The sequence below is a fragment of the Phyllobates terribilis genome, unplaced genomic scaffold, assembly GCF_046119375.1.
Source record: "Phyllobates terribilis strain yellow unplaced genomic scaffold, ASM4611937v1 Scaffold_5__5_contigs__length_657084704, whole genome shotgun sequence".
NCBI classification, from domain to species: Eukaryota; Metazoa; Chordata; class Amphibia; order Anura; family Dendrobatidae; genus Phyllobates; species Phyllobates terribilis.
In genome coordinates, this window is record NW_027362765.1 from 608,913,108 (window position 1) to 608,935,331 (window position 22,224).

General features: G+C 43.7%; 1 protein-coding gene across 2 annotated transcripts in view; it reads left to right on the plus strand.

Annotated features, from left to right (window-relative positions):
- Positions 1–1,874: 1,874 nt before the first annotated feature.
- COMTD1 (catechol-O-methyltransferase domain containing 1) overlaps positions 1,875–22,224 on the plus strand; it is a 144,118-nt gene continuing 123,768 nt past the window's right edge. For both annotated transcript variants that reach the window (XM_073686064.1, XM_073686063.1), the window contains exons 1-2: positions 1,875–2,040; positions 6,189–6,316. In XM_073686064.1, the coding sequence (XP_073542165.1) occupies positions 1,959–2,040; positions 6,189–6,316 (210 nt within the window). In that variant the 5' untranslated portion in view covers positions 1,875–1,958. The remainder of the gene's footprint in view (positions 2,041–6,188; positions 6,317–22,224) is intronic.

A 22,224-nucleotide genomic window follows, 5' to 3' on the forward strand; every position in this document is an offset into this window, starting at 1 on the left:
TAATCTGGCATATTTTTGTAGTAAGGGTTGTAGTTTCCGTGCAGCTCTCCATAGCACCTCCAGATTTGGATTATAGGTGACTACTAGAGGCACCCGGTTGCTTTCTTGTTTAGTCTTGTAATGTAGGAGATGATTCCTTGATATTCTGGTGGCTCTTGTAATCTGGTTCTCAATTGTTCTTGGATGGTAGCCCTGATTCAAGAAGGTCTTTCTGAGGCTACCAAGGTGTTTGTCTTTATCCATAAGGTTGGAACACATCCGATTGTATATGATGGCTTGGCTGTAGAGAATAGAGCTTTTTATGTTTTTGGATGGAAACTGTCCCATTTAAGGTATGTTGGACGGTCGAGTGGCTTCCGGTACAGGGATGTCTCTATTTCATTATTCTGTAGCTTGATGATGGTGTCCAAAAAGTTAATTTCAGTACAGGAGTAGTTGAGTGTTAGGTTGATGGTGGGATGAAATTGATTAAAGTGTTCATGGAACGTCTTCAGCTGTTGCTCAGACCCCGTCCAGATGATTAAAATATCATCAATGAAACGATAGTAGGCCAGAGGCCTGATGGGACATGAGGACAAAAAGTCACTTTCAAGCTTGGCCATGAAAAGATTTGCATACTGTGGAGCCATTTTACTTCCCATTGCTGTACCAGTCTCCTGTAGATATATTTTATCAAATTCAAAGTAATTGTGTCTGAGGATGAATTTTGTAAGTTTGACCACAGAGTCAGCATCAATTCCTGTATTTTCCATGAAGATTTTGCAGGCATTTAATCCATCCTGGTGTGGGATATTAGAGTACAATGATTCCACATCCATGGTGGCCAGGATGGTTCCTTCTGGTAGAGGACCTATTGCTGCTAGTTTATTCAGTAGATCCATCGTGTCCTGAATGTAGCTGGGCGTCATCTTTACCAGGGGTTTAAGAACACACTCTACCCATCCAGAAACTTGCACAGAAAGGGTACCCACACATGAAATAATTGGTCATCCAGGATTTCCAGATTTGTGGATTTTGGGGAGCATATAGAATTTCCCTATTCTTGGACTCTCTGGTAACAGGTTATCGGCTCTTATGGATTCGTCAGGCAGACAAGATACCAACTTGTTTAGTTCCTTGTAGTAGTCCTGTGTACGGTCAGACTCAAATTTTCCATAGTAGCGTGTGTCCATCAGTTGTCTGTTTGCTTCCTTCATGTAGTCTGATGTGTTCATCATGACTATTGCACCACCCTTATCAGCAGGATTAATGATGATTTCTTTGTTGGTTTTTAGAGATTGTATGGCCTTTCTCTCCTGGGCACTGATGTTGGATGCTTGTCTCCTGTTTGTATCTAAGATGGTGGATTTTATCACATGTCTGAAGAAGTCTATATATGTATCCAAATGAGGGTTTCGTCCAGGTGGAGGTGTCCAATCTGACCTCTTCTTAGTTGTCAAGATCCCTTTTCCTTCAGTTCGGATGGGTTCTGAATCTTCTGTAGCATTGAAATATTCCCTCAGGCTCAGTCTCCTGAAATAATTTTCCATTGTTTATAAATATGTGACTCTTCAGATTTTGTGTTATATGGAACCTGATGAAGAGACCTGCTTAGTCTGGAAAGCTTGCAAATTGTTACCATCTTTCCAGTTAGCCATTAAAAGGTATCAACCACTGAGGACTCTCAAATCTTAATATTTTTCTATCTACTGGCTAACACCATACAAAGATATATAGTTTCCCTATTAAAAGAATCAAATTCTAATATATCTCAATTTTTTATATTTGTAGATGTGAATTTTTGTAATTCTCCTTATATACCACTAGATGGCATGCACATACCATCCTTTGTCATCTGCTGATAGGAGCATTGTAAGTGACGGCTTCCTATTAGATCATGTGACCAGGAACAGAATGAGGTTGTAGTGTGTCCTCCGGTGTGTGCTGCTGTCCTTTGTACCTTCTGCGGCGGCAGCACTATGTCCCTCTCTACATTCACAAGGGAAGTAGTGGTCGGCTTAGGTATGCTTGGGGTGACCTTTGCTGCTGGTGTCTACATTGGTAAGTGCAACTCATAGCTTTATCATCGTACCATACAGTAGTGAATGTTAAATGTAAATTAGAATTTCTGAATATAAATTACAAATATTAGTATGTGCCCACCACACGCTCCATAGCAGCAGAATAGTATCATCAGGAAGCCCAAAAACTGCTGCACTACAAAAAATAGCTGTAAATTATGCTGGAATTGACATTTGCAGTTTTCCCAATATATGACATGGGTTAGAATATATCCCTTAAAGGGAACATATTAGCTGATTCATGCTGTCCAAACCACATGAATCAGAACCTAACTTCACGTTTTCAGGTATATTTTTCTCTGAAAAGCTCCGGCGTTTCGGGGAAAAAATAATTTGAAAATTGGGCCAGGGACCATAGCCAGAGACAATACTGTCTGTTCCTGCCCCTGGTCAGCTTATCCCTGCTATCTTCCAGGTGATTGACAGGTCTACCCTTGTGGCCTCACTCCTCTTTCTTAAGGAACTGCACTTTTCACCATTTTTTCAATATCATTGTTCTTGAATTCAAAAACTCAAGCAGTATGCAATTCCCGCAGTATTCATGGTAGATCAGCTCCATACCTTTAGTACTACAATGTAGTTGAAGCACAATTCACTCTTATAGCAATTAAGTGGCTAACAAGTCTATGATATCAGTTCTAGAAATGTGTTACATACTTTAAGGGCTCTTTCACACGTCAGTATTTTCGGTACGTGTGGTGACAGTTTCCACACGTACCAGAGACACTGACACATGCAGACCCATTCAAATGAATGGGTTTGTGCACATGTCAGTGTGTTTCTGTGTGACTCGCCCTCCCTGAGCAGTGGGGTACTCGGAGCCGGGTCAGTGTAGGTGTTGCGGGGGATGCAGTCGTGGCCTCGACCCATTCCGTGCCCAGGGCTGTCACATAAAACAGATGGGCTTTTGAGGATGAGTGGTTATTCGACTACACCACCTGCAGTTCCCGGTGATGGCCACCAGCGCTGCGGCAGTCCTCTGAGGCCGGTGTTCTGGCAGCACAGTTGGTACTACTCCTCACAGGCGGAGTAGGCCTCAGGGCAGTGGGTAGGAGGACTATGTGGAAGTATGGTGGGTGCAGTGCCGCGCAGGAATAAACAAGCGGAGGCGGTGTATGAAGTCACCCTGGTCTTTACTCACTTTAGATGAACTTTCAGCCGCAAAGCTTCTCTCTGCTACTCACGGCGTACTGCGGCCACCGGGTAGGGGGTTCAGCACTTTCCAGGTAGATCAGGAGCACCTGTCGAGACCCCGTTGGTGTGTTCCTCTCCTTAGTTTGTTCTCCCACTGAGTCTTCTCCTCACTGTATGTGGTATGAATGTGGTGTAAGGCCGGGTCCCACTGGATAAACGCAGTGTGAGAGATACAGGTGGCGACTCCGCTCCGTCCGTATCCCCCTGGGATCCACTAAGCCTCTGGGCTTTTCTGACTGAGACTTGAAGTGATAAAGTCAGATATCGGGGGCCGGTGACCCCTCTTGCAGCAGGAATCCCTCTGGCTAGGCCAAAATGAAGAATACAGGTGGCGACTCCGCTCCGTCCGTATCCCCCTGGGATCCTTTTGCCTGTGGAGCCTATCTCCTCTGCTCCCCTCCAAGGCCTTCTTAGGACCGGACCCTGACCGGGCAGAGACACGGGTTAACTCTGACCCGCTCCTCGTCTCAAGGCCAGAGCACGAGGACCGTGTATCTTCAGCCAGATGCAGACTCTTGCTGGACCCTGACAGAAGACCACAATCAAAAGACCTTGAACTTAAGATGGCCGTGAATTATATAGATTCTATATGTGCTTCCTGTAAGTGTGTCCTCCACCCTCACCCACTACTTGGTCCCCCCATCTCCTCTATCCCGGACCGGGGCAGCACCCTGGTGCATTTAGGCCCCCTTCAGGACAGGAGTGGGTGTAGTGTTGAGTGGTGAAGTGGGTTCCTGTGAGATGCTCCATCCTTACCTGAAAGAGGAGATACCACACCTCTATCTGAGGTGCAGTACCCCTGTGGCGACTGAACCCTCAGGGGCGCCACATTTCCATGGTCCATGTGTCCGTGTGAGCCACACGTAGACATGTCCGTTTTTGGCCGGCAGCACGGATCACCCATTCAAGTCAATGCGTCCATGTAAATACGTAACGCACACGGATGCCATCAGTTGATGAGGGCAGCATTCAGCACCTGGCGCTTGGGAACAGCACTAACTGTACCCCTGATTCCCAAACACCGGTACGTGTGCTCCTGATGCGGCACACGTGTGCCACAAAGGTACACATGGACACGGATATCTCTTGTTCAGAGTTTCATCCAGACAAGTGGGACAGTTTTTTTCTCACTTGTCATCCATGTGCAGTCCGTGTGTAGGCCATTTATAGTTTTCCATTGTCACAGAATTGTAATTTTCAGAGGAAAGTCATGCATGCTGTGATTTTTTTCACATGCAGATTCAAACAGGGGAAAAAACGTTCATCTGCACTGCCTCATTGAATAACATTGATCTAAGTTATGGATTGTAAGCTATCGAGCAGAACTCTAAGGCCACGACCCCACTATCAGTATTTGGTCAGTATTCGGTCAGTATTTTTTCTCAGGAGTGGGAGCCAAAACCAGGTGAGGAACAATCAGAGAAAAGGTGTAATAGAAACAAGTCACCAATTCTGCATTTATCACCTACTCCTAGTTTTGGCTCCCACTCCTGAGAAAAAATACTGACCAAAAACTGATAGTGGAGCCGTGGCCTAACTCGTCTCATTGGCATGAGAGAAAAACTGCAGATCTGCACTACCCCATAATATAACATTGGTCTGAGTGCTATCCAATAAAACATTGCATAGCACTCGTCCGAGTTATACGCTCGTGTGAGTGAGCCCTTAGGCCGGGGTCACATTGGCGTATAGCATCCGATGCTAGAGCATCAGATGTGATATACTAAGGACACTCGGCTCAAATTCTGCTGCAAGCGGGAGCCGAGTGTCAGTGCACTAGGCTCTGATCCTTTTGCATGAGAGAATTGCAGCACAGGTGTCGAGGAGACAGAAAAAGTAATTTCTCCATCTCCTCCATTGCCGACATCTGCGCTAATCGCACTGCACTCGGATGATATCTGATGTTTTACACGCACCCGTAGAATTGTATGGGTGAGTACGATTTGATTCTCGGATGCACTCGCAGCATGCTGGAATTGTGTTCTCATGCTGAATAGGCATGACAAAATAATAGCAGATCTGAGCTGCCTCATACTATAACTCTGGTCCGAGTGCTATCTGATGTTTTATCGCATATCACTCAACCTTGTTATATGCTCGTGTGACTTCGGCCACCGGGTTTTTCCAGCATAGCAGTTCTCTTGAACATTGAGACTGTACTACAGCCCCATTGAATAGAGCTGTAAATTGCTCTGCAGCCCTTTATTCTCTGGATCATAGCACTTTATGGGTATGTTCACACTATACATAAAATTTACAGACTTTCCATACAAGTTTTTAGGATTCACACTTTGATTTTTTCAGGATGAAAATTTACCTGTTTTGCGTTTTTTTCAATTGATAGTATGTCAATTAGGCCAGTGTATTTATTGTTTTTTTTATTGTAGATATTCCCCATAATAGACATTAACGGAGCAGATTAAAGCCTCAATAAAAATGCAATACTATGGAGTCTGTTCTGGGTCCGGACCCGCAGCAGTATTTACTGGTGAAGAATTGGTAAAGAAAAAACAAAGATACTCACCTCTGCTGGTGATTTCTCTAGTCCTAACATTGCTTCTATGCCAGTTTTGATACATCCCGAGTCTTCCCTGTGTTTGTTACAGTTGGACAAAGGTAGTAGTGGGTTGCATGGGATGAATTGTCACCACAAGAGGTTGGAATGCACCGAGACTGACTTAGATGCTCTGCTGGACCTGGAGGAATCACCCGCAGAGGTTTCTTCTTTTTTTCACCACTGCCAGTCTGCAGGGAAATCTGCAGAAGGATCTGCACAATTTTGTAGGAATCTGCTGCTGCCGACAAGTATGTACTGTGTAAAGAGTTCATTGAAAATCTGCAATTTGTGAACATATTATGAAATGAGAAAATATTCATGCATAATATAAGCTGCAATGCATAGTTGCAATACCATTCTATTATGCTTTATTTTAGGAAAAAGATTCTTTATGTATAGAAGGAAAAAGTCCCAGAAGATGTTTGATGGTGCAGAAGACCCACGGAGAACATATCTATTGCGCCTGTCTCTTAGAGAGCATCCATCTGCAAAAAAATTACGACAGGTATAAAATATGTGAAGTCCATAGTGGGAGCAAAGTCTTGCCATCTAGTGCAGAGGTCCCCAAACTTTTGTAGTTCATAAGCCACTTTCAATTACTATAGGTCATGCTGAGCACCCTAAGTATTAAAGAGGAGCGAGTGAACCCTTCCCGACAAACGTTATGGAGGGAGGGATAGACAGAAGGAAAGATAGAAAGAGATAGAGAGAGACAAAGAGAAAAATTGGTTGGAATTATTTTCTACAACTGTAAATGTTTGAATAGTTGCATGAAATACATGTACGACAATATAGTTAGGATTATAGTTATGAGGAAAGATTAAAAGATTTCATTTATTTAGTCTTGAGAAGAGACATCTAAGGGTGAAATGATTAACTTGTACAAGTACAGGAATGGGCAAAACAAAAAGTATGGTCAAATGCTGTTTTATGTAAAACCTCCTCAAAAGATAAGAGGCCACTTCCTCCGCCTGGAGAAACAAAGGTTCAGTCTCTAGAGGAGACATGGCTTTTTTACCATGAGAACTATTAATCTATGGAATAGTCTACACTACAGTGGCATGTAAAAGTTTGGGCACCCCTAGTCAAAATTACTGCTATTGTGAACAGTTAAGCAAGTTCAAGATGAAATGATCTCTAAAAGGCCTAAAGTTAAAGATGACACATTTCCTTTGTATTTTAAGCAAAAAAAAATTGTCATTTTTTACATTTTAAAAACTACAAAAAGAAAAATGGGCTGATATAAAAATGTGGGCACCTTTGAAGATTTGTGTTCTCAGATAACTTTAGCCAAGGTTTTAGACCTTAATTAGCCTGTTAGGGTTATGGATTGTTCATTGGAAAGGCCAGGTGATGCAATTTTCCGGCTTAATAAAAACCCAGCCTCCTCTAACCTTGTGCCAAAAAACAGCAGCCATGGGTTCTTCTAATCAGCTGACTAGCACTCTGAAAATAAAAATTGTGGAGGCCTACAAAGCAGGAGAAGGCTATAAGAAGATAGAAAAGCATTTTCAAGTTGCCCTTTCCTCAGATCGAAATGTAATTAAGAAACTGAGGTTAACAGTAGAGATGAGCAAACATGTTCATAAAACGTTCACCAATCTCAAAGTCAGCATGAACATTGCACATTCGGATTCTTGTTTGGATTCCCAAGCATTTTTCTCAAAATCGGCAAAATGCAGCCGAGCCTCAACCCGAACATCCCTGGTTTTCCATGCTATCCCACGCGGAAAACAGGGGCTCTGATCATTACCGCCGGTCAGAGAGCTGCAGGATAACGCTGTCAGATGTTAGCGTGATCCCGTGACTGTGACCTGCGGTAAAAAGCTTACCGTGGGTCACAGGCGTCGAATGATGAGACTACTACTCACATCAGCCAATGCCTCCTGTAACTAAACAGCGAGCGCAGGCGCTGCTGATGGGAGGAGTAGTCTTTCATCAGCAAGCGCCTGTGCTCCAAGTGAAAAAACAAAGAAAGAAAATTCTCACGCAGCGGTGGTGTTGTAAGTGAGATCACCGGAGCTCATCAGCTGATGAACACAAATGACGTCTCTCATGGCAGCACAGCGCTATACACTGACACAGGAGCGATTACACTCCTGTGTCAGTGTGTAGCCAGCTGTTCGGTAAAGTAGTCACATCTGCTGTGACTGTTCTACAAGTGAGATCTGTGTGGGACACTGTGGATTATTTCAACACGTGAGGGATATGGTTATTTTTGATTTTTTTACAGGAGACCAGGGCTTCAATAGATTGTGCGTTAGGTGAGTATTTTTGTTTGTTTATTATTTTCTGGTTTTTTTTTACAGGAGACGATGGCTTCAATGGAATGGGTGTTAGGTGAGTATCACTGTGTTTTTTATTTCTAAAAAAAAAGAAAGTAAAAGTGTGCTTTTGTATTTCAAATGAAGGATTTTTTTCTGGCTGTATCTGTATTTCACAAATTTTACTATGGGGTTAGTAATGGAGGTGTCTTATAGATGCCTCTTCGTTACTAACCTGAACTTCATGTCAGCTCCCAAAACCAGGCTGACATGAACCCCAACCCTATTACCCCACTTACCATTGCATAAGGGCAAGTTGGAACAGCAAGGCTAAGCGCCAGATTTATATTGATTTATTGATGCGCCATTTCTGGTGGCTGCTTAGGGCTGATATTATTAGCCTTGGAGGGGGCCAGCATCCAAATCCCTTTCCCTGGCTATTAATATTAGCACACAGCTGTCTGTTTAGCCTTTGCTGGTTAGAATTTATAGGGGAACCCCACGTCAATTTGTTTTCTTGGGTCCCCCTGTAGTCTAGCCAGTAAAGGCTAAGCAAACAGCTGTGGGCTGTTAATAATAGCCAGGGAACATCTTTGGCTAATTGCCCCTTCACTCACTGGTAATGTCAGCCCCCATTGGTCAGCTTTCCCTCTGCTGTTTATGAAAATAACGCAGGAGCGCGTTTTTTTTTTTTTTAAATCCTTTATTTTACACCTAATGTACACTGTGGGTGCTGCCTACAACCCCCATCATTGTCGCCTGGTCGCGCTGATCTCAAAGAGACCATGCAACAATGAAGTGAGCTGCGCTCAGTACCCGGCACTCAGCACTCTGGCATTCAGCAGTTCAGCACTACAGCTACCGTGAGACCTGGTGGCTTGAATCCCTGTAACCTCTCAGGTTACCAGAGCTTAAAGCCACCGGGTCTCCATAAGGAAGAAAAGACTGGATCTTCCGGTCCCTAAACACTTTGTAGAGATGGGAAACAATGAAAAGCAACTTAAATTTAGAATTATAGACGCTGTTCCCGCACAGAGGAGGGGAGGAGATAGAATCCGCCTCCTTAAACGGAGGGATCTGGAATGGATTTTCAGACTCAATACACTAAAACCAAATGGTCTCTATGTGGAATTTAAAATCAACTCAGTTCTCTAGTCACTTGCCCTTTTATACCTGGTTTCTTCTTAATCATATAGTGGTGTAATCAGACTGTCCTTTTTATGATATTTTAGTATAAAGCAATTGATGCAATTATAATTCTTTCCTTTTTTATCTCACAGATCAATGTAACCCAACACAAGTTCATGAGACGAGGTAGACTCATCCACTTTTCTTTGGGTGACATAATGTAATTAATTTTTTGTGGAATACTATCATGTTTTTCATTAATGTAAATTATGTCATAGTCTTCCAGCCAACCTTTACTGTTTCTCTATTATCCTACCATCAAAACAATGCATTCTGTATAATGAGGGTAAAAAAATAGGGAATGGCTCATGAAATTGTTCCCCTGCACTTGTGGTACAGGTAGGGGTCCTGCTCCTGATGGGGTGGGACTTCTGCTTGACGCCTTTGGCTTATGTGACTGTCCCGCTGAGGGGACTTTACTATGACGGTCACAGAGCCCTTGTTGTACTAGGTGTAGCTTGTCTGAGCAAATACTCCCTCAGAAAAAAACATATTTAATATGCGCTATGGAAGTACTTCTTCCCAAATGATGGCATGTATTTAAAAGTGCGCCTAATATCGCCACAACATATGTGGGAAAACTTTCCCTGTAGCAAAATGGTGATTGCGCCATGCATATGCCTACCGCGCATGGGCGAAACCTGCCTGGAGACTGGAATGTCCTGATTGGTTGATCGACTATGATGCAAATCCTCACGCAGCGGTGGTGTAGTAAGTGATATAACCGAAGCTCATCAGCTGATGAACTCAAATGACCTCTCTCACGTCAGTTCATTGCTATACACTGACACAGGAGTGATTACACTCCTGTGTCAGAGTGCCGCCAGCTGTCCTGTAGAGCAGTTACATCTGCTGATGTGACTGTTCTACAAGTGAGATCTGCATGGGACATTGTGGATTATTAGAACACGTCAGACAGGTAAGGGATATGGTTGTTTTTATTTTGGATTTTTTACAGGGGACCAGGGCTTCAGTGGAATGGGTGTTAGTTATACTCACCTATCTATCCATATATAGTGGGGAAAAAATAAGTATTTAGTCAGCCACCAATTGTGCAAGTTCTTCCACTTAAAAAGATTAGAGAGGCCATTAATTGACATCATAGGTAGACCTCAACTATGAGAGACAAAATGAGAAAACAAATCCTGAAAATCACATTGTCTGATTTGGAAAGAATTTTTTTCAAATTTTGGTGGAAAATAAGTATTTGGTCAATTACAAACAAGCAATATTTCTGTCTCTCACAGACCTGTAACTTCTTCTTTAAGATGCTCCTCTGTCCTCCACTCATTACCTGTAGTACTGACACCTGTTTCAACTTGTTATCAGTATAAAAGACACCTGTCCGCAACCTCAAACAGTCACACTACAAACTCCACTATGGTGAAGACCAAAGAGCTGTCGAAGGACACCAGAAACAAAATTGTAGCCCTGCACCAGGCTGGGAAGACTGAATCTGCAATAGGCAAGCAGCTTGGTGTGAAGAAATCAACTGTGGGAGCAATAATTAGAAAATGGAAGACATACAAGACCACTGATAATCTCCCTTGATCTGGGGCTCCACTCAAGATCTCACCCCGTGGGGTCAAAATGATCTCAAGAACGGTGAGCAAAAATCCCAAAACCACACGGGAGGACCTAGTAAATGACCTGCAGAGAGCTGGGACCAATGTTACACAGGCTACCATCAGTAACACACTATGCCGCCAGGGACTCAGATCCTGCAGTGCCAGACGTGTCCCCCTGCTTAAGCCATTAAATATCCGGGCCTGTCTGAAGTTTGCTAGAGAGCATTTGGATGATCCAGAAGAGTATTGGGAGAATGTCATATGGTCAGATGAAACCAAAGTAAAACTGTTTGGTAGAAACACAACTTGTCGTGTTTGGAGAAGAAAGAATGCTGGAGTTGCATCCAAAGAACATCATACCTACTGTGAATCATGGGGGTGGAAACATCATGCTTTGGGGCTGTTTCTCTGCCAAGGGGACCAGGGCGACTGATCCGTGTACATGAAAGAATGAATGGGGCCATGTATCGTGAGACTTTGAGTGCAAACCTCCTTCCATCAGCAAGGGCATTGAAGATGAAACGTGGCTGGGTCTTTCAGCATGACAATGATCCCAAGCACACCGCCAGGGCAACGAAGGAGTGGCTTTGCAAAAAGCATTTCAAGGTCCTGGAGTGGCCTAGCCAGATCTAAACCCTATAGAAAACCTTTGGAGGGAGTTGAAAGTCCGTGTTGCCCAGCGACAGCCCCAAAACATCACTGCTCTAGAAGAGATCTGCATGGAGGAATGGGCCAACATACCAGCAACCTTGTGTGCAAACCTTGTGAAGACTTCCAGAAAATGTTTGACCTCTGTCATTGCCAACAATGGATATATAACAAAGTATTGAGATGAACTTTTGTAATTGACCAAATACTTATTTTTGACAAAAATTTGAAAAAAAATTCTTTCCAAATCAGACAATGTGATTTTCAGGATTTGTTTTCTCATTTTGTCTCTCATAGTTGAGGTCTACCTATGATGTCAATTAGGCTAGGTGCCCACGATGCAGAAATGAAGCAGAAAATTTCTGCATCATTTCTGCATCTCCCTGGCAGAAAAAAACGCATGCAGATTGTGCATGCGTTTTTCCTGCCAAATACATGCGGATTTGAAGCGTTCTTCACATGCAGTTCCGCATGCGGATTGACAAGGGTTTCCAGGCGATTTTAGCATCACTTGGAAAGTGCTTGACAACTAGGTCACACTATATAAATCCATGCAACAACAATTAAAGGAGGGCACCATCCGGTAATAGGGATCCACCTGCCACACGCAAAAAATGACATAAACTAAATAGGCAGAAAAAGAGCGTGTATTTGTGCAGTGATCACCAAAATAATAAACAAAGGAAAATATATGGATAATGATGAATATCCTGGATATAAAGTACATCAACTCATTTTATTTTTATTATTGAAATATAATCAGACACAAGTAAAGGACATACCAACAAATTTAAAACACCATTAAAAAAGTGGCATGACCCACTATATAAGGAGCCAGCTGCTAAAGAAACCTTCCCATGATATTAAAGAATGCAATGCAAAAAGTGCACATAATCAAGTCAAAACCGCACAGGCTGTATAGAGTATCTGTAGTGGTCAATAATTGCACAAGCCCTATATTGCACACAACAAAAATAAGGAATGGTACATAGCACACTATGTTTGTATACCTGGGTGCCGAGCCAATGGCATACTACACATATATAGGGTATAGTAAATAATTATTCAATAAACCAACGATATACACAGAGTGTATCTGTAATGGTCAACAATTGCACAAGCCCTATATTGCACATATCCAAGACAAGGAGTGATACATAGCACACTGTGTTTGCAAAATGAGTAAAGATTTGGGCTCACTCCCCATATGCCCGGATGCCAGGCCAATGGTATAATACACATATATATATATAGTTGGAGTAGTCAGGATATGAGCAATAAGTATTCAATAAACCAACAATATGCCAAAAGATGAATATCTGCAAGCAATTAGTGAGTCATCATGACTATAAAGGCAGAGAAAGTGGCTCCCCGCATAATATGGCAATCTAGACCCACAACATGACCCTAAATAAATATACTTAAATCAGCATGCGCTCTGGAAGGTGAAGCTGGGACCTCAGTGCCCAACGCGTGTCGCCACGCAAGGTGGCTTCATCAGGGGCATGTATAATCCTATGCCATGTGTCGATATATATAAAGCCTAAACAATCAGTGATTTACCTAGGAGACAGCTGTTGTTCCGGGAGACGCCGGAGCCCCGGACATCGCGGAGCGGAAGTATGTGCGTATGAACCGGAAGTGGTCACACCGGCATAGACAGATCGGATGCAGCCAGTGTGGTATGCGTCCTGAGTTGCCAGGGAAACAGCATGGATTTATATAGTGTGACCGTAAGAATGTTTAAAAATAAAAAAATAAACCTATACTTACCCTCTGATGGCCGGCATGTGTTGCTGCGCTCGCTCCTGTCTGCCAGCTGATCGCGGGACACTGCACTGAAGGGCCTGCGGTCACATGACTGTGACGTCACCGCAGGTCCTACAGTCCTGCCCGCAAGCAAAGGGAAGGAGACCGGGGGCCGTTGGAAGGTGAATATAAACTTTATTTTTAATTTTATTCTTTTTTTTACAGGTACAATGGTACCCAGGTCTGGATGAGAGTCTCCTCTCCTCCAGGACTGGGTACCATCCGCGCATTGAAACGCATATAATCCGTGAGTACAAATGTACTGACACGGATTATGTGCGTCTCAATGCAAGTCAATGGCGGCGATTACGCCGCGCTTCCGCAAAATTAATGGACATGCTGCGGATTTTTGAGCACAGTATAAACGCTGCGGAAAAATCTGCAGCATGGGCATAGAACTTGCGGAATCCCCTTGGGGACCATGGGGCGCAGATTACCTAGGGTTTAACAAGCGTTTATGGTGCGGAAATTCCGCAGCATAGACGCTTGAAAAACGCTACGTGGGCACACAGCCTTACAGGCCTCTCTCATCTTTTTAAGTGGGAGAACTTTCACAATTGGTGGCTGAGTAAATACTTTTTTCCCCACTGCATTTATCTATCCATATACTTATTTATCTATCTATCCATGTCTATCTATCTATCCATCTATCTATCTATCGCTATCCATATATCTATCTGCCTATCAATATCTTTCTATCTGTCCATATCTATCTATACACATCTATGTACAGTTGGGGAAATAATTATTTGATCCCTCCCTGTTTTTGTAAGTTTGCCCACTGACATGAACAGTCTATAATTTTAAGGTTAGGTTAATTTTAACATTGAGAGATAGAATATCCCCCCCAAAAAAATCAAGAAAATCACATTGTATAAATTAGATTATTTTTTTTGCATTTTGCTGTGAGAAATAAGTATTTGATCCCCTACAGACCATTCTGGCTCCTACAGACCAGTTAGATGCTCCTAATCAACTTGTTACCTGCATTAAAGACAGCTGTCTGACAAACTCACCTGTATAAAAGACTCCTGTCCACAGACTCAATTAATCAGTCAGACTCTAACCTCTACAACATGGGCAAGACCAAAGAGCTTTCTAAAGATGTCAGGGACAAGATCATAGACCTGCACAAAGCTGGAATGGGCTACAAAACCATAAGTAAGACGCTGGGTGAGAAGGAGACAATTGTTGGTGCAATAGTAAGAAAATGGAAGAAATACAAAATAACTGTCAATTGACATCGATCTGGGGCATCATGCAAAATCTCACCTTGTGGGGTATCCTTGATCATGAGGAAGGTGAGAGATCAGCCTAAAACTACACGGGGTTTAAAATCTTGCAGTGCCCGCAAGGTCCCCCTGCTCAAGAAGGCACATGTGCAGGCCCGTCTGAAGTTTGCCAGTGAACACCTGGATGATTCTGTGAGTTATTGGGAGAAGGTGCTGTGGTCAGATGAGACAAAAATTGAGCTCTTTGGTATTAACTCAACTCGCCGTGTTTGGAGGAAGATGAAGGATGAGTACAACCCTAAGAACATCATCCCAATCGTGAAGCATGGTGGGGGAAACATTATACTATGGGGGTGCTTTTCTGCAAAGGGGACATGACAACTGCACCGTACTGAAGGGAAGATGGATGGGGTCATGTATCTCGAGATTTTGGACAACAACCTACTTCCCTCAGAAAGAGCATTGAAGGTGGGTTGTGCCTGGGTCTTCCAGCATGACAATGACCCAAAACATACAGCCAATAAAGGAGTGGCTCAAAAAGAAGCACAGTAAGGTCATGGAGTGGCCTAGCCAGTCTCCAGACCTTAATCCCATAGAAAACTTATGGAGGGAGTTGAAGCTCCGAGTTGCCAAGCGACAGCCTCAAAATCTTAAAAGAGGAGTGGACCAAAATTCCTCCTGACATGTGCGCAAACCTCATCATCAACTACAAAAAACGTCTGACTGCTGTGCTTGCCAACAAGCGTTTTGTCACCAAGTATTATGTGTTGTTTGACAGAGGGATCAAATACTTATTTCTCACTGCAAAATGCAAAAAAAATTATCTAATTTACACAATGTGATTTTCTTGATTTTTTGGGGATATTCTATCTCTCAATGTTAAAATTAACCTACCCTTAAAATTATAGAGTGTTCATGTCTTTGTCAGTGGGCAAACTTACAAAAACAGCAAGGGATCAAATACTTATTTCCCCCACTGTATCTATTCATATCTATTTATCTATCTCTCTCTCTCTATCTATCTATCTATCTATCTATCTATCTATATATATATCCATATCTATCCATTTATCCATATCTATGTATCTATCTATCCATATCTATCTATGTAAATGTAGATTTAATAAAGGAGTCTATAAGATTTCCCCATTACTAACCCTATAATAAAATTTGTAAAATAAAGACACAGCCAGAAAAAAAATCCTGAATTTGAAATAAAAAAACAACACACTTTTACTTTTTTATTTAAAAATAACAAACACAGTTATACTCACCTAATGCCATTCCACTGAAGCCATCGTCTCCTGTAAAATAAAAAACAGAAAATAATAAATAAAAAAATACTCCCCTAATACCCATTCCATTGAAGCTCTGGTCTCCTGTAAAAAAATCAAAAATAACCATATCCCTCACTTATCCGACGTGTTGAAATAATCCACAGTGTACCACGCAGATCTCACTTGTAGAACAATCACATCAGCCCTTTTAGAAATCATTTCATCTTCAGCTTGCTTAACTGTTCACAATAACAGTAATTTTGACGAGGGGTGCCCAAACTTTTACAAGTGAGTATTTTGACCATATCGTTGTAATGCAGATTTTCTAACTCCAAGCTGTATGTACCTGAATGCTTATTGGATGAAGCAGATCAGGTGATGTGTATTTGTTTAATGAGGAGGGTGAGGTCTAAGGATACAACACCCTTTATTTAGGTGTGCAGAACTATTAGGCAGTTTGTTTTCCTCAGGCGAAATGGGCCGAAAAAGAGATTTATCTGACTCTGAAAAGTCAAAGTCTTGAAATTGCTAAGATATTGGAATGTGATCACAGAACCATCAAAAGTTTTATTGCAAACAACAGGGTGGCAAAAATTGTGTTAAGAAAAAGATGCACAGCGCCAACATATTCCACAGCACTTTACAATTTTAGGGGGGACTTGTACCGACAATAAAGACGTTACAGAATAACTGAATAAGCATAACTCAGATATCAAAATGAGTGAGGGTCCTACTCGCAAGCTTTCAGTCTATGAGGAAATAGGGGAGACACAAAAGGTAAAATGTAATTATATTGTATTATACAGCCATAATATACTATACATTATCTGCCAAAGATATAAGAAGAATCAAACGTGAAGTGACCAGGAAGCCATTATCCTCCAGTGCTGTCATATTCCGGAACTGTAACGTCCCTGGAGGGCCCAGAAGTACAAGGTGTTCAGTGCTAAGAGATATGGTGAGGTGAGGAGGCTGAAGATAGGGCTAAGAAATTTCTGAAGACAGATTTTTAATAGGTTTTATGGAATGATGAGATGAGTGACTTTTGATGGAGCACATGGATGGGACCATGGCTGGCTTAGTAACCAGCACAGACCTCCACTTCTCGGACACTAGCAAGGTGGAGGTGTGGTACTGCTATGGGCTGGTATCAGGAGCATCGGTAAGCACTTAGATCTTGGGCTCTAGCCAGAAAACCCTTTGATTCATGGGTGGCAGACCCCAATCACTGACGTACTCAGGGGCCCAGGACCTTGTGTTGGATGTATTGAGGTAGGGAGCTTCTTATATGTGTGAATATAGTGTGTGTGTTTGATTTCTGCACTGTATATACTGTATGTATATATGTACTGTGTGTTGTAGGAAAGCAAAGAATTGCAGGGTTAAATCCTAGCTCTGCAGGGTTTGATTAGAGGCGCATGCCTAGCTATGTCTGGAGGCAGGCCCTGTGCTCATTTTGTGTCATTGTGTCTGGGTCGGCCTCCACAAGCCGGGACGTAATGGCGGCCAACGGTCTTGGTAGTCTAGCCGGCTGGCCAGCCACATCGGAATAAAAAGGAGAAAGTTGTGGAAAGGAATGCAGGATCAGCCCATCTCAATAAGCAATGTCCAGACCTCAGGTACAAATAGGAAAAAAATGGTTTTATTGGAGCAGTTGATGATGATGATGGTAATGATTACAGCTCTCCACAGTTATTCAGTACACTGAGCCCACAGCCCCTCATGGTGTGATGAACCCAGCTCTTTTCCGGCAATGTGTAGCAGCTCTCCCCACTCCTGCTGCATGTAGCACTATACGTGCTCTAAAACTTCTCTCAGCCTGGACCTCGGCATCCATGGCACCTCAGGCTTACAGGAAAGTACCTCAACTGTCTTCCCACTGCTGACAACTAAGGATCTTATCTAGACATCTCTCCTTTGATCTCTAACTGGTGTCGTCTGGCAGTTGGGCACTTATTCCATGCGGCTGCACAGATTTCACTGGTGTCCCAACAGCGACCACAGCAAAGGCACTGGCTGGCCTCCTTGATCTTCAGCACCACTCAATCCCAGGGGCTCAGGGTTGCTTCTCCTGGGCTCGGTAGTTCTCCTGCAGGGGGTTGCTACCTACCAGACTTCACAATAGCCCTTACACTAATTACATGTGTGTGTAAAAATGGCTTCTCAAACTATCAGAGTTCATAGACATTTGTGACGCCTGCCCTTGCAGGGCGCTACAAATGTGCTGGGGGAAGCTGAGCAGAGTCAAATTTGTTGAAGCTGATGAGTGACAAGCAAATGTGAACTGTAATTGTGAGGAAGAAAAGAGAGGACTGTAATCTGGGTGAGCCTGCATTGACATATATGGTATGTGCCTGCTGAATGAACTGTTTATTTGCTGTTATATCTTTGTGCCTAGAAGAGGCTGTTTTGGTTTGAATCCCTTGGAGTTTTATGAAAGCAATAAAACTGCACGTTTGGCCCAAACTGCATTGCCTGTGTGAACACTACCTACTGCTGAACATGAATCCCTACAGTCTATATACTGTGTGTACTGTATATACTGTGTATTGTTTATAATGTGTCTATATACTGTATATGTTTATATATACTGTGTGCATATAGTGTATACTGTGTGTACTGTAAATATGGTGTATTGTATAATGTGTCTATATACTATAGGTACTGTATATACTGTGTATTGTATATACTATGTGGCTATTGTGTACACAGTGTATATATACAGTATAAATAGTGTATATACTGTGTGGGTATCGAATATACTATAAGAGTATTCTATATACTCTGCGTATATATATTGTGTGGGTACTGTATATACTTACATACTATATGGGTGCTGTATATACTGTGTAGGTACTGTATATATTGTATGTGTAATATTTATAAATTTTACACCTTTCATATAGCTTGTCTATGAGGTGTCACCCCGCGGCCGGGTGTCCACACACAGTCCCCAGCCGCCTGGGGGCGGCCGGGTGTCCATAAACGGTCCCCAGCCGCCCCTATTACTCCTTGGAACATCCCCCCACACAATTTTCTTAGCCCAGCCTGCTTTAGGGCAGCATTGGACGAGCCCACCAGAGAACCAGACTCCTCCGGTGGGCCCTGGCTTCTCTATCAGGGGAGTTGAGAGTGCCAAGGTGAGGAGCATGATGATGATAATGATGATGAAAGTTAGCATCTGCTTTGTTTTCTTGGAATGCAAGCTCATGTATGTAGTAGCGGCTAGGCCTGAGGTGGTCAGCGTTTTGGCGCATATCCTACCTCCTCCGAGGATTGCTGGATGTTTTCCTGCTACTATCCCAGTTCTATGACTCCCGTTAAAACAAAGCTTCAAGGGATGAATGATGTATGAGGTGGTGGCAAAGGAGAAAGAGCAGGAGGAACAGGGACCATTCACATCAATATCAGGCCAGTCAACCATACATGTCTTGTAGGATATGTTTCTGTACCAAAAGGATCGATTCGGCTACACAGTTAAAGGGCATGCAGTGAGTGCAATGCCTAACAAAAATTTCAAGGCACTCCAATGCCCCTTGGAAGTGACATGGAGGTCAGAGGGCCTTAACTAAACCGTTTTTTCCATTTATAGCAACTGGGTCTCCTGTGCACTGTTGGCCTAAGCAGTGAATGGAAGGCTTTCCAAAAATTATGAGGAACTGCAATGCCTCTTAAAACAGACGTGGATTACAGCATACTAAAAACCTTCTACCCATTATTGGGGAGTGGGTCTCCCTTAGTGTTCGCCTATGCATTGAAAAGCAAAAGCTGACTAAAATTAGGAGGAAATGTAATGCCCATTGGAAGAATGGTGGAGTTCGCAGTGATATAAAAAGACAATATCAATGCCCCTTGAAAAAGTGGTGGAGGTCGCAGTAGCTTAACAAGACTGTTTCAATGCCCCTTGGAAAAGTGGTGGAGGTCTCAATTGCTTAACAAGACGGTTTAAATGCCCCTTGGAAGAGACGTGGAGGTCGCAGTAGCTTAACAAGACGGTTTTAATGCCCCTTGGAAGAGACGTGGAGGTCGCAGTAGCTTAACAAGACGGTTTAAATGCCCCTTGGAAGAATGGTGGAGGTCGCTGTAGCTTAACAAGACGGTTTTAATGCCCCTTGGAAGAGACGTGGAGGTTGCAGTAGCTTAACAAGACGGTTTTAATGCCCCTTGGAAGAGACGTGGAGGTCGCAGTAGCTTAACAAGATGGTTTTAATGCCCCTTAGAAGAGACGTGGAGGTCGCAGTAGCTTAACAAGACTGTTTAAATGCCCCTTGGAAGAATGGTGGAGGTCGCAGTAGCTTAACAAGACGGTTTAAATGCCCCTTGGAAGAGACGTGGAGGTCGCAGTAGCTTAACAAGATGGTTTTAATGCCCCTTGGAAGAATGGTGGAGGTCGCAGTAGCTTAACAAGATGGTTTAAATGCCCCTTGGAAGAGACGTGGAGGTCGCAGCAGCTTAACAAGACGGTTTAAATGCCCCTTGGAAGAATGGTGGAGGTCGCAGTAGCTTAACAAGACGATTTTAATGCCCCTTACAAGAGCCATGCAGTACAGCATGTTACAAACATTATTCCCATTATTGGGGAGTGGGTCTCCCATAGTCTTTGCCTATGCCTTCCAAGCAAAAGCTGGCAAAAATTAGGACGGAGGAACTTGCAATGCTGGCAACACGGACCACGGTCACCCTGGTGGTATAGTGGTGGTGGATGCTGAGGATAAGGAGAAGAGCAAAATACAGCCGAAATGAGGAATCGTATACCCATGTGTGGGTGTGAAGCGGTGCATGGGAATACACCTCCCGAAATAACACAGTGGATTTGACTTTATGTTACTCTGCTATCATTTGGTGGTGATGAGAAGTCTGGCCCAATCCAGCCCTTGTTCATTTTGATAAGGGTCAGCATTGTCAGTTAACAGGTGAGTGTGCTTATCAGTTATAATTCCCCCAGCGGCACTAAAAACACACTCCGATAACACGCTAGCGGCAGGGCAGGCCCGGACCTCCAAGGAGTACAGAGCGAGTTCATTCCAAGTGTCCAGCTTGGATACCCAATAATTAAAAGGCACAGAGGAATCACGGAGGATGCTGCTACGGTCGGCAAGGTACTCCCTCACCATCTTTTGAAACTTTCCACTCCTTGTGAGAGTACCCCGCGCCTCAGGGCCTGTAAGCTGGACGGGTCTCAGAAAACTGTCCCAGAACGTTGACAGTGTTCCCCTGCCTCTGCTGGATTGGAGTTGCGTCTCCCTCGCCTGTATGCCTTGGTTGGTCAACGAACTGTGACCTCTGCCACTAGCATGTTCAGATGGGAATTTTTTTAACAGTTCTGCCGCAAGGGCCTTCTGGTACTGCCACATTTTTGTAGTCCTCTCCACCTCAGGAATAAGAGAGTGAAAGTTGTCCTTGTAGCGGGGGTCTAAAAGTGTCACCAACCAGTAATGACTGTCACCCAACATTTTGACAACGCAAGGGTCACGGTTAAGGCAGTGTAACATAAAGTCAGCCATGCGTGCCAGACTGGTAACAGGCAAGACTTCCGTGTTCTCACCAAGATGACGACTGACCATGCTCTCCTCCTCCTCCTCCTCCCCCCTGTCCTCAGGCCACCCACGCTGAACCGACTGTATGACAGTTGTACAGGTACTACCGTCTACAGCGCATGATACCAGCTCCTGTTCTTCCTCCTCCTCCTCTCCCTCATTGTCCCCAATGCACGTTGGGATGAGATGAGGCTTGACTGTGTGTAATCGCCCGCTACGGCTTCTTGATCCATCTCATCATACTGTGGCTGCAATGCCTCCTCTTTAATTCTCTGCAGAGAAGGTTGCAAAAGACAGACAAGTGGGATGCTGACGCTAATGATGGCGTCATCGCCACTCACCATCTTGGTGGACTCCTCGAAGTTTGTCAGGATGGTACATATGTCAGACATCCAGGTCCACTCCTGTGGTCTTATGTGTGGAGTCTGACCTGAATATCGACGGCCTTGTTGCAGCTGGTACTCCACAACTGCTCTCTTCTGCTCACAAATCCTTTGCAACATGTGGAGGGTAGAGTTCCAACATGTGGGAACATCACACACCAGTCGGGGTGCCGGAAGCTGCAAACGCTTCTGCAACACAGCAAGGGCGGTGGAAGCTGTAGCCGACTTGCGAAAATGAGCTGACAGGTGGCGTACTTTGATGAGCAGATCTGGCAACTCTGGATACGATTTAAGAAACCGCTGAACCACGAGGTTAAGCACATGAGCCAGGCATGGTATGTGTGTGATCTTGCCTCACCTCAGAGCCGCCACCAGGTTACGGCCATTGTCACACACGACCATGCCTGGATGTAGGTTCAGCGGTCTCAGCCACAGATCTGCCTGCTCTTTCACAGCTGTCCACAACTCACAAGCAGTGTGAGGTTTATCACCTAAGCTTATGAGTTT